The 13,046-nt window shown below is 41.1% G+C and overlaps 1 protein-coding gene across 3 annotated transcripts in view; it reads right to left on the reverse strand.

Annotated features, from left to right (window-relative positions):
• Nucleotides 1-13,046, reverse strand: part of LOC307094915 (zinc finger protein 519-like) — a 30,231-nt gene that overhangs the window by 15,785 nt on the left and 1,400 nt on the right. For 2 of the 3 annotated variants that reach the window (XM_079764091.1, XM_079764092.1), the window contains exons 2-4: nt 11,498-11,644; nt 8,524-8,650; nt 6,421-6,494 (exon numbers count right to left, since the gene is read on the reverse strand). In XM_079764091.1, the coding sequence (XP_079620217.1) occupies nt 6,421-6,494; nt 8,524-8,650; nt 11,498-11,512 (216 nt within the window). In that variant the 5' untranslated portion in view covers nt 11,513-11,644. Of the gene's footprint in view, nt 1-243; nt 4,102-6,420; nt 6,495-8,523; nt 8,651-11,497; nt 11,645-13,046 lie in introns of those variants that run through there. The other variant, XM_079764090.1, reaches the window with a different exon arrangement.

The raw sequence follows: 13,046 nt of genomic DNA on the forward strand, positions 1-13,046 counted from the left end.
CCCAAGTGTGGGGCATGCAGGAGGCAGCCAATCAATAAATCTCTCTCCTTATTGATGTTTTGATCTCTTGGTCCCTCTCCCTTTCTCTCTGAAATCAATAAAAATATATTTTTAAAAAAAGAAAATAGGAAGTTCACCCATACTCTAAATAAAGTACGAAAACCAATACTGTAAGTGCAACCATTTGTCAAAATGCACATAACAAACATTTAAGATGTATTACTAATCTTCTGAAGCTGGAGGCTAAAGCAAACAGCACTTAGCATAAAAGTGCAAAAGGGACATTGGAAGGCCAATGGACTTTGATATTCAGCAGAGCTGAATATCAGCACAAGTTTGCCCTGCTGTGATTATAATGGATGCAGGCTATTTCCCGACCTGATAGATAATCTTTACATTGTATACCAAACTTTACCTTTGATCTGCCTGTATGCATTGCTAAAGGGCAAATGTGTATTCAAAGTGGGCAGGACCCGATCTCGGTGTTCTTCATTAAAGAGGTTTCACCTGGCCCCCCAAATGCCTTCTAAATTCATATTTTTTGTATAGTGTATTTATTGTGTAGTCGGCCCTCCTTCAAGTCATCCTGAACTCGCTGGGAAGGTCGTGGCATTCTGATATAATAATGTAATAACTGTGCTTCATCTGGTCTTTTGAATGCAGGCTAAAAATTTAGAAAACATGAATGTATAATAATTTTATGCACTTAGGGATGAGTTGCCTTATATGTTCTCAGATATGCCTCATATCTTCTTTATTTCACCACATCAACCAATGTTCATCACTTCTACCTATGGCTACTATGAAGATAGATACATCAGGATTTTAATGAACTGCCACCATATTTTTCTGAAAGTGTAATTGGCAAATTTAGTCAAAGTTTATAATGCCCTACGTGATGACATAAAACAACATTCTAAATCAACCACAATGTCCATTTAGATGGTCTTCAAGCAGTGTGCATTACAATATATGCAATATTCCATGGAAAAGAATACGTCAGTGAAACCCACGCAATATACAAGACTTCACAGGTCTTTAAGGCAGTAACAACCCCATGATTTCACACCAACACCAGGAATAAAACATGGTATCATCAGTGATATAGGAGCAGAATCACATAAATATTTCCTTTTCAGTATGTCTCAAATAATGTCAATAAAAAATAGACAACACTCTAAGTAATTATACTTATGGAAACATTGTTTCTTTTAATATATTCAAGCATACTAAAAATTACTTATGTTCATTTAAACATTGGATTTTTCTCTATAAGTATTCTGATTTAGAATAATACCTGAAAAGCATTGACTATTCATCTAGTGTGATTTCTGTGATACTTTAAAATTTAATTTAAAATATATACTTTGGAAAATTTTTTAGGTTTTTGAGAAGCATATCTTTTTAACAAAAGTCTTTCCTCCTAAATCCAAAACACAGAATTAAGTCCACATTGCAATCCCTGATAATGACTGAGACTGAAGGTCCAGCTATAGGATTTCCCACATTCTTTGGTTTTAGAATTTACCTCTGCCAGGAATTTCAATGTGAGGAATAAATTATGAATGTGGAATAAAGACTTTTAGACATTGTTTACATTTTCATTGTTTCTCCAGAGTATGAATTCTGATCTCAAATACATTCACGTACCGAGTGAAACTTTGCCACATTCTTTATATTTGCTGGACTTCACTCCAGCAATAATTATCAGATGTTGAATAACATATAAATGAGAATATACACTTTGGCACATGTGTTACAATTTATAAAGCTTAATTTGATCATGCTCAATGAAACTGGAACATTGGTTAAATCTTTGGGCAAACTCTTTATATTTTTACTGTTTCTATTTAGAATGGTTCCCTCCAATTACTAGTAAGTTTGAATACAGGTTAAAAGCTTCGCCACATTCTCCTTTGGTAATGTCTCACTCCATTATATATTTTTTTGTTGAGCGAGATACCACTCCTGATTAAAGGCTTTGACAAACTTCTATATTTATAGGTCTTCTCTCCAGTACGAATTGTATTAAGAAAGACACCAATGGTCATTAAAAAGTGTGCCTAATTGTTCACATTTGCAAGGCTTCTCTTCACAAGGAATTATCTGATATTCAATAAGATCACACTGACAAGGAAAGGATTTGCCACACTCCTTACATTTGTAAGATTTCTCTCCACTATGAAGTCTCTTAGGTACAGTAAATCATGAATATCTTTAAAGGCTTTTCCACATTTTTCACATTCATAAGGCTTCATCCAAGCATGAATTCTATGGCGCTAAGTTAAGTTCTCACTGCTAGTAAAGTACTAATGTCACTCCTTGTAAATGCAAGGAGTCATCAACCCTTTTATGTACAATAGGGCAAGAACACTGGTTAAAGGCTTTGCCACATTCTCTACATTTATCGGGTTTCTCTCCAGTATGACCTCTCTGATGATTACTAAGGTTTGAGGACTTACTAAAGGCTTTGCCACACTGTCTACATTCATAGGGCTTCTCTCCAGTATGAACCCTCTGATGTACAGTAAGGGTTGAGGACCTGTTGAAAGCTTTGCCACATTCTCTACATTTAAACGGCTTCTCTCCAGTATGAACTCTCTGATGATAAGTAAGGTCTGTTGCCACAATGAAGGCTTTGCCACATTCTCTACATTTAAACGGCTTCTCTCCAGTGTGAAGTTTCTGATGTCGCTTAAGGTTTGAGGAGTTACAGAAGGCTTTGCCACATTCACTACATTTATAAGGCTTCTCTCCAGTGTGACTAGTCTGATGAAGAACACACACTGAGGACCTCCTAAAGGCTTTGCCACATTCTCCACATTTATAGGGCTTCTCTCCAGTATGAACTCTCTGATGATAAGTAAGGGATGAAGATCTGGTAAAGGCTTTGCCACACTCTCTACATTCATAAGGCTTCTCTCCAGTATGAACTCTCTGATGCACAGTAAGGATTGAGGACCTGCTGAAGGCTTTGCCACATTCTCTACATTTATAAGGCTTCTCTCCAGTATGGAGTTTCTGATGTCGGTTAAGGTTTGAGGAGTCACTGAAGACTTTGCCACATTCACTACATTTATAAGGCTTCTCTCCAGTATGCACTCTCTTATGAAAAGTAAGTGTTGATGCTGCACTGAAGGCTTTGCCACATTCTCCGCATTTATAGGGCTTCTCTCCGGTATGCACCCTCTGATGATAAGCAAAGTTTGATGCCTTACTGAAGGCTTTGCCACATTCTCTGCATTTATAGGGATTCTCTCCAGTATGCACTCTCTGATGAATAGTAAGTGCTGATGCCACACTGAAGGCTTTGCCACATTCTCCACATTTATAGGGCTTCTCTCCAGTATGCACTCTCTGATGAATAGTAAGTGCTGATGCCATACTGAAGGCTTTGCCACATTCTGCACATTTATAGGGCTTCTCGACAATATGCACTCTCTTATGATGTGCAAAGCTTGATGCAGCACTGAAGGCTTTGCCACATTCTTTACATTTATAAGGCTTCTCTCCAGTGTGAACTCTCTGATGTTGATTAAGGACTGAGGACTCACTGAAGGCTTTACCACATTCTCTACATTTATACGGCTTTTCTCCGGTATGAATGCTCTGATGACGACGACACTTCGAGGACCTCCTGAAGGCTTTGCCACACTCTCCACATTTATAAGGCTTCTCTCCGGTATGAATTCTCTCATGTTCACGAATATTTGAAAGGAAATTAAATGTTTTACCACATTCTTTACATTTATGTTTTTCTCCAGTTCGGATTTTCTTAAGTTTATTTAGATTGAGTATTTGACTGAAGAGTCTCCAACACGAATTAAACTTGTAAGCTTTCTCTCTGGTATGAATATTATCTCGTTCAGTATGATTTGAAGATTGTTTCAAAGGTTTGTCACATTTTCTTCGTTTGTTTGTTTTTGCCACAGAATGAATAAACTGAAGTATACTTTGATTTGACATTTGGTCATAAACTTTTCCACCCTTATAATGGTTCTGTGGAAGTTGAATTTTCTGATGTATATTAGAATTTGATTCTTGGTTAAAATTTTTCCAGTGCTCAGTGCATTGGTGACTTCTGTCTTCATTGCATATATTCTGGTAATCATTGAAGATGGAAAGGCCTTTAGTGTCAGCTATAATTTCATTAAACATGTACTCTTTCAAATAACTATTCTGTGATAACTATGAAAACATGATGGTGTATAAAAACAACAACAACACTCCTTCCACGCTGGTGTGACTCAGGGGTTGAGCAACAAACCATGAATCTGGAGGTTACAGTTTGATTCCTGGTCAGGGCACATGCCTGAGCTGTGGCCTTGATCCCCAGTGGGGAGTGAGCAACAGGCAACCAGCCAGTCAATGATTCTCTCTCATCATTGATATTTCTCTCACTCTCTCTTCTCCCGTACTCTCTTAAATCGATAAAGACACACACACACACACACACACACACACACACACACACATGTATGTATTTTTTTAAATATATTTTACTGATTTTTTACAGAGAGGAAGGGAGAAGGATAGAGAGTTAGAAACATTTATGAGAGAGAAACATCAATCAGCTGACTCCTGCACACCTCCTACTGGGGATGTGCCCGCAACCAAGGTACATGCCCTTGACCGGAATCGAACCTGGGACCTTTCAGCCCGCAGGCCGACGCTCAATCCACTGAGCCAAACCGGTTAGGGCAATAAAGACATATTTTAAAAAGATTCCTAAGTTTACAAAAATTATAGATATTTGTATGAAAAACATTATTTTTCAATCCTCTCTAATAAAATGGTAATATGCAAATTAACCATCACTCCACCACATAAGCCACGCCCACCAGCCAATCAGGGCGAGTATGCAAATTAACCCCCATCCAAGATGGCTACAGCCACAGAGAGCAAGGTTTCCCAGGTAACAGAGGAAGCCAAGCTTTCCCATAGCTGTTGCAGGCCTAAGCCTCCACTCAAGCTACAAAGTTTCAATTATAGAAGGTAAACAAATTCAAACAAATTGCAGCAGAATGGAGCTTGAGAGAGCAGGCCAGGGTTGCCGGCGACAACAGGGGAAGCAAAGCTTTCCGCACACCCTGGCCGGGCTCACCCGCTTAAGGCTACAAAGTTTCAATTGTAGAAGGTGAATTAACTGCCACAGAGATGGCTGCCGCCCCAGAGGGAGCAGCAGGAGGCTTGGCTCCGCTCCAGGCTACAAAGTTTCAATTGTAGAAGGAAAATAAATTCCAGATACCAGGGCCTCCCCTTGGGTTGCCAGGGGGCGTGGCCGGCCTGCAAACCACCACAGGCCCCTCGCTCAGGCCGCCCCACGCCCCAAGGGAACCCCACCCTGATCCAGGACACCCTTCAGGGCAAACCAGCTGGCCCCCACCTGTGCACCAGGCTTCTATCCTATCTAATAAAAGAGTAATATACAGATTGATCATCACTGCAACACACAATATAGCTGCCCCCATGTGGTCAAAGACCCTGCCCCCATGTGGACACAAGATGGCCACTACAAGATGGCCAGCAGGGGAGGGCAGTTGGGAGGCACCCGGCCTGCAAGGGAGGGCAGTTTGTGAGGGACCAGGCCTGCAAAGGAGGGCAGTTGAGAGGGACCAGGCTTGCAAGGGAGGGCAGTTGGAGGTGATCAACCCTGCAGGAGAGGGCAGTTAGGGGTGACCAGGCTGGCAGAGGAGGGAAGTTGAGGGCAAACAGGCTGGCAGGGGAACAGTTAAGCATCAACCAGGCTGGCAGCGGAGTGGTTAGGGGGTGATCAGGCTGGCAGGCAGGCAAGCAGTTGGGAGCCAGCAGTCCTGGATTGTGAGAGGGATGTCCGACTGCCCATTTAGGCCCGATCGCACCAGGATCAGGCCTAAACGGGCAGTCGGACATCCCTCTAGGAGTCCCAGATTGGAGAGGGTACAGGCTGGGCTGAGGGACAACCCCCCGCCATGCACGGATTTCGTGCACTGGGCTTCTAGTAGAAGTATAATGATACCTTAAGACAGAATTCAACAAACTAACTGCATTTAAATTTTGTACGTGCATTATAAATCACTATATTCTAGAAATGATTGAAAATTTAATCCCACACTACACTGTAATAATTCTTATATTTACAGCATAGATTATGTAAATGCATAGATTTTCAGTATTTTCATGCCAACAATGTATATTAAAAACATTTATTTGGTCTTCACATTTAGAAACACATTAGTTTAAAATATAATTAATTTAAACTGGGAGTATTACCAAATGTGTAATACCTTTGACCTCATTAAGTGACAATGATTTTATTATGAATAACTGTACCAGGTTACTTCTGTCCATGTTAAAATACTTTTTTCTCATCTTACACTCCTCAAATTCCAAGGCTTTCACTAAATGTACATTATCAAAGCCATACCTTCCATATCTTACCAGTATTATTTTAGGGAATAAATCTCTTATTTTTGGCTTTTGCAAAATGTCCTGGTTGTCTTCAGATAAGATAGCTGAAAGATATGAAATAAAGTTTCACAGTTATGACACCCAGGGAAATGTGCATTGAACTTACCAGCAATTACTGACCAAATGACATTTCTGAGTACGCCAAAATTAAGTTAAATGTTCACAGCAAGACCAAGAAAGGTACAATGAGGAAAAGTCACATCAAAGAGGATTAAAAAATTGCTTATATTTGCCACCAATACTTGAAAACATCCTAGCAAACAGTGGCAGTATTATAAGAAAACTCCCACTTCCCAGTTTCTTCTCTGAGGAGATGAGTGTACTGTGTGTGTTCAATGATCTTGTGGTTTTGCAGCATCTTGAAGAACATGTTTCTGTTTTGTATGATACAGATTGCTAAACTAATGGCATTACTGGTACATGGTAAATGCATTGTAATGGCTGCTAAAGAGAAAAAGTGGGTGCCTGGAACACATGGTTCAGTGTGTGCATATCAACCTATGAACCAGGGCATCACAGTTCGATTCCTGGTCAGGGCACATGCGCGGGTTATCAGTTCAATCCCCAGTGTGGAGTGTGCAGGAGGCAGCTGATCAATAATTCTCTCTCTGGCGAACATATGTAATAATATCAACAATAAAGAATTATTTAAAATAAATTATAATTCTCTCATCATTGATGTTTCTCTCTCCCTCTCCCTTCCTCTCTGAAATCAATAAAAAATATTTAAGAAATAAAAGAGGTGGGTAATTGTTCAAACATTATAGAGACTGCAATACTGAAGACAGTTATCAAGAACAAAAAGAAAAGAAAAAAAAAGAAAAAAAAGATATTTTGAGTTGTGGGGAGAAATAGAAAATTATTTAAACTTGGAACTTACACACACTCTGACCCCAAACAATTTTGACAGATATTAGAATTTCTATCACAGGTGATTCTCACTTATTTTTTCTTACAAAAAGCAAGTTCATAAGGCCTGGTTGTTTAAATTACTGAACCCCAACAAGAGATATTAAGATACTGAGAAAAACTAAAAAACATGGTCCAAACATAAAAGTATCTATGAAATAAACCAAACATAAAAGGGAAGCTAAAAAAAAAAATGCACCAATATAAAAATATAACAGAATTACCAATGAAAGATATGACCAAGCTGAAGAATCAAAAAACTTGCATAGTACATTCAAAATTTTGATAGAGGGAAGCCCACATGGGATACTAACAAATCGACCACTTTGCACATCAAGTGGAGTGACATAAATACAGAAGAGTGAAAAGGGGTGATAACGGATAAGAAATTAAGAGTTGAAGACATGGGGAGCAACGTCAGAAAAATGGAGGCTAGAGAGATCACCCAGGCCTCTCACCCTGCAACTAGAACAAGTTAATCAACTATAATTCAACAAGGAATTACCTGCTCAATATATACAAGCCTGACTGAGAGACCACCACATTAAAACAGGCTTTTATATGTATAGATGGAACATGAGGTTTTTTTAAAAAATATATTTCATTGATTTTTTACAGAGAGGAAGGGAGAGGGAGAGGGAGATGGATAGAGAGTTAGAAACATCAATGAGAAAGAAACAAAGATCAGTTGCCTCCTGCACACTCCCTAATGGGAGTGTGCCTGCAACTAAGGTATATGCCCCTGACCGGAATCGAACCTGGGACCCTTCAGTCCACAGGCCGACGCTCTATCCACTGAGACAAACCGGTCAGGGTGGAACATGAGTTTTGATAGAGATTTTCCTATTTCCAACCCAGTGTGTCCACTGGCAAGAAGACAAGGTAGAATATTTGAATATTCTGGAAAATTATTTTCCAAAATGCTGTTTTCTGACAGAACCTTAATTAGTCTAGACAACAAATAAAATTTTCAAACACTGATTTCCAAATTCACATATAGAACAAAGCCTTTCTTTTCTAAACCAGAAAACCCCCATTTGTTCCCTAAGAGCAAAAATCAGAAAGTCTACCCTAGAAAGCAGATGCCTCCAAAAGATGTTAAAATAATAAAGGAAACAAAACCCTGCGGGTGGAGGAGGAACTCGGGAAGGAAGTCATCCTCACCCAGGGAGACCAGGTTGCTGTAGTTCTCCACCATCACATCCAGGTACAAGTCCCGCTGAGCTGGGTCCAGGCATTCCCACTCCTCCTGGGAGAAATCGATGGCCACATCCCTGAAGGTCAACGGTCCCTGAAAGAAAAAACAAGTTTATCAAGAGGTCACCAGAAGCCCTGACCGGTCTGGCTCAGGGAATGGAGTGTCAGCCTGCGGACTCAGGGGTCACGGGTTCGATTCCGGTCAAGGGCATGTGCCTTGGTTGCAGGTGCATCCACAGTGGGGGGTGTGCAGGAGGCAGCTGATCGATGTTAGGAACTCTCTATCCCTCTCCCTTCCTCTCTGTAAAAAATCAATAAAATATATATATTTTTAAAAAGAGGTCACCAGAAGAGGTTAAAATGTCACCCTACATGAAAACAGTGTTAGGAGATAAGAAAGAAAAAAATGAAGGGGGGGGGGGGGGGGAAGAAACAAACAAAAAAAAACCCATGTTAGGAGGAAAAGTTTTGACCAAGGGGAATATCCTGAATCACCCAATAAGATCACTGTGCCCAGCAACATTCTGTGATATGCTTTCTAACACTAACAAATGAGGATGACACGTGTCCCAAAATCCCCAGTAGAGATTTTACTTTTCAGGAAAATAAACTTTAAAATTTGGGCATCCACGCGGGCATATGGGTTTCCGAGGGCTGTGTTTGCATCGTTCAGGGTCTGTGGTGTGTATGTCTCAGCTGGAGATGTCATGCTGAGTTGGAAGCATAGGTACTGCCTGATGTGTAACACAGTCAACCACGACTGCACGTTCCTAATAATACAGACTCTGATCCAGGTTCTCAGAAGGGGCCTGTGTTTCCACATGTGTAACAAGCTCACGTTTTGCATGTGATGCCAATGTTTCTGGTCCACTTGTCATACTTCTGAACACACAGCAAAGAAAACACAGGAAGAAATTCATACAAAACTTTTAAGTGAAAGTATTTTTCAATGGAATTTATAGTTCTCATGGAACAGGACACATGGGAACCACAATCCTGTTTGAAATTTTACTATGAGTATTCTTAGAACAAGATTATTCTGCCTTTGATAGAATATTTTGTGAAACATATAATAAAAGCTAAACCTTTAATTTTATTCCAAACTCGATCTACCATTAAAAAACAAACAAGCACAGGTCAATACCCATAAAGAAAACTCATGAATATTCACAGCAGTTTCTGTAAGTGAGAAAAATAAAGATAGGTTAAGCAATAAGAAAATATAGCTCAAACAATGTTAACATTTTATGTAGAGACAGACACATTTATGAGAACTTACCTACAATATAAAATGGATAGAAAAAAGAATTGTCATGTCAATGAAATCAAGGTTATTTTGTGATTCCATAAATTTCATGAACCTCCTTGTGAATGATACACTTTATTATAAACACAATAAGGAGATGAACTCATGTAATGATAGAAAACATGTTAGACTTATAAAATATCTTAGTTGCTCATTTAATTTGGAAATTCTTGTGTGTCATTATTGGAGAGGTACAATCATAGAAATTTAACTGAATTGAAGATACATTAATAATATGATTCTTGCCCTGACTGGTTTGGCTCAGTGGATACAGCGTTGGCCTGTAGTCTAAAGGGTCTCAGGTTCGATTCCGGTCAAGGGCATGTACCTTGGTTGCGGGCACATCCCCAGTAGGGTGTGTGCAGGAGGCAGCGGATCGATGTTTCTCTCTCATCGATGTTTCTAACTCTATCCCTCTCCCTTCCTCTCTGTAAAAAAAAATCAATAAAGTATATTTTTTAAAAATAATAATAGGATTCTTCTAAACTTTGTAGACAATATAAAAAGTGATTATGTCCAGTATGTCCATGACATGAGTGTAGAATATAATGAGAATTTGCAGCAAGAAGGCCTCATTGGTTGAAGCTCCCATGTCAAAAGAAAGTGATCTGTAGGAAATAAAAGTAGCGCTTTTATTTTTCAAAGCAAATACAAGCTAAGACAAAGAAGGGGGCTTCTGGATGGTCTGGGCACATCTCTCAATAAATTCTACGATTAGGGGAGCATCTCAGCCAAGGGAGTATCAGGTGAACTGGAACAATGGATACCACGTGACTGAGGCACAGGAAAGGACATGTCACAAATAAACATAATGGTCACAAATAAACATTAACTTTTGCAAGTGTCAATCCATGTATAACTCTCATGTTCTGTAAGCTAAAGGTACATTTATTTATTTTAAATATATTTTATTGATTTTTTACAGAGAGGAAGGGAGAGAGAGAGTTAAGAAACATCGATGAGAGAGAAACATCGATCAGCTGCCTCCTGCACACCCCCGAAGGGGGATGTGTCTGCAACCCAAGATACATGCCTTTGACCGGAATCGAACCTGGGACCTTTCAGTCAGCAGGCTGACGCTCTATCCACTGAGCCAAACCGGTTTCGGCTAAAGGTACATTTAAATAGCAAGTCTTTCTGACTAATCTAGTAAGCAGTCTCTTCCATTTACTCTTCTTTTCAGAACTCGCTGAGCTGTTCTGAGCAGTAAGACGTGCATTTTCTTACCCCTATTCTAGAGCTGATGCTGCAGCCACGTGAACCTAAAAGCTGCATTTCCCTTCTTCACCGATACTCAGGCCTCTGGCCCCATCCCGGTAGGGATGTTAGACATGGCTTGGTATGTCAGAGGAAAAGGTTGATATGTCAGAGCAGGGTGTTTTCGGTAGGTGAAAGTCATCAATGAAAGGTGGAAAATCTTCTTGACCTGGCAGAGCCTGGGTAACATGAATGCAGAGAAGGCTCTGGGCCAAAGGACAAAAGTATATAAACCGCTGACCTTGACTTTCACAAGAAAAACAGCAATTACATAAGGAAAAGAACATGAAGAGCACCAGCATCAGAAGTGGCAGGTTCTAAATCCACAGACGTCAGAGGAAAAGCAAACACAGCCTGTGACCCAGGACACATCTTTACCTGAGCAGCAGCCATGTGGTCCTGGTCCTGATCAGGGTCTGGGTTGCCTTCTCCGGTGACACTATGTTGAGGAGTCACAGGATGTGCCTTCAAAGTCGTCAGCACAGCGTCTCAATCAGCTCACCTCGCACCCACCGTCAGAAAGACCTGGAAATGGGGAAAAGGCCATCCCCTCCTGTCCGTGGTCACAGGAGAAAGTCAGGAACAACGAGCTCCCACATGGAGACCACACTGTGAATTTGTGTGTGTGTGTGTGTGTCTTCATGTGTCTCTCCTCCCAAAGACATCCACAAACTCCTACAGAAATGAGAACGTGAGCTGCTGTCCTGACCCCCCCAAACCAAACAGAGCACCCCCTTACCTCCCCTGAACAAAGCCTGCTCCCCACGCTCACAAAGGCATCCTGCAACCCTCCTGCTGATCCCTGTCCTCACCTGCCAATCACCTGGGGCCCCTCAGTAACCAATGATGCCCCACCCAGAGCAGCTGTCCAACTCCATGGGGAAAGGGCATCTGAGGGCATTTCTTAAAGCTTCTCGGGGGATCTGAGAAGACCCAGGGGATGTACCTCAGGATGCTCTTAAATAATAAATTAAGTGAAGTGTCAGAAAGAGTAAAGGTAAATCCATGGAAGAAGCACACACACACACACCACTAACCACAGCAACAAAGCTAAGACTTCTAATATTCCTTGAAAAAGCATCAGGTAGTGCCGAAACCGGTTTGGCTTAGTAGATGGAACGTCGGCCTGCGGACTGGGGAGTCCCGGGTTTGATTCCGGTCAAGGGCATGTACCTTGGTTGCGGGCACATCCCCAGTGGGAGGTGTGCAGGAGGCAGCTGATCGATGTTTCTCTCTCATCAATGTTTCTGACTCTCTACCCCTCTCCCTTCCTCTCTGTGAAAAATCAATAAATTTAAAAAAAAAAGCATCAGGTGGTGACAGACATAGGTCACCTCCTCGTTGCCATCCCAAGAAATGACAAGGGACCCGTGACCAACAGACAAGTCTCTCCCCTCTGAGGGACTAAGGGTTGCAATTGGAAGCAAATCATAATAAAATTCCCAAGCCTTATACACTGGAGACGGGTCATTCTCCTTCAAACTTGTATAAGGCAATTTAATTGTTAAATTAAATATATAAAGCCATGCTTTAGGAGTTTGTGGATGTCTTTGGCATGCTCACCGGTTGAGCTTGGACCTATGAACCAGGAGGCCATGGTTCGATTCCTAGTCAGGGCATACGGGCCAGGTTACAGGTTTGATCCCCAGGGAGGGGCGGCCAGGAGGCAGCTGATCAATCACTGTCTCTCCTCATTGATGTTTCTCTCTCTCTCCCTCTTCTTCCCTCTCAGAAATCAATAGAAACACACACACACACACACACACACACACACACACACACCCACAAACCAAATGTCTCAACTTAATAACTTAACCATCCACACCCCATCAGCTCCCCACTCACCCAGATCAGGGTTCTCCTCCTCCCACTACCATGTATTTCTGTCCATGGATCTGTCTCTGCTTCCCTGTTCCCTTTCTCTCCT

The sequence above is a fragment of the Cnephaeus nilssonii genome (assembly GCF_951640355.1).
Source record: "Cnephaeus nilssonii genome assembly, chromosome: 24".
NCBI lineage: Eukaryota > Metazoa > Chordata > Mammalia > Chiroptera > Vespertilionidae > Cnephaeus > Cnephaeus nilssonii.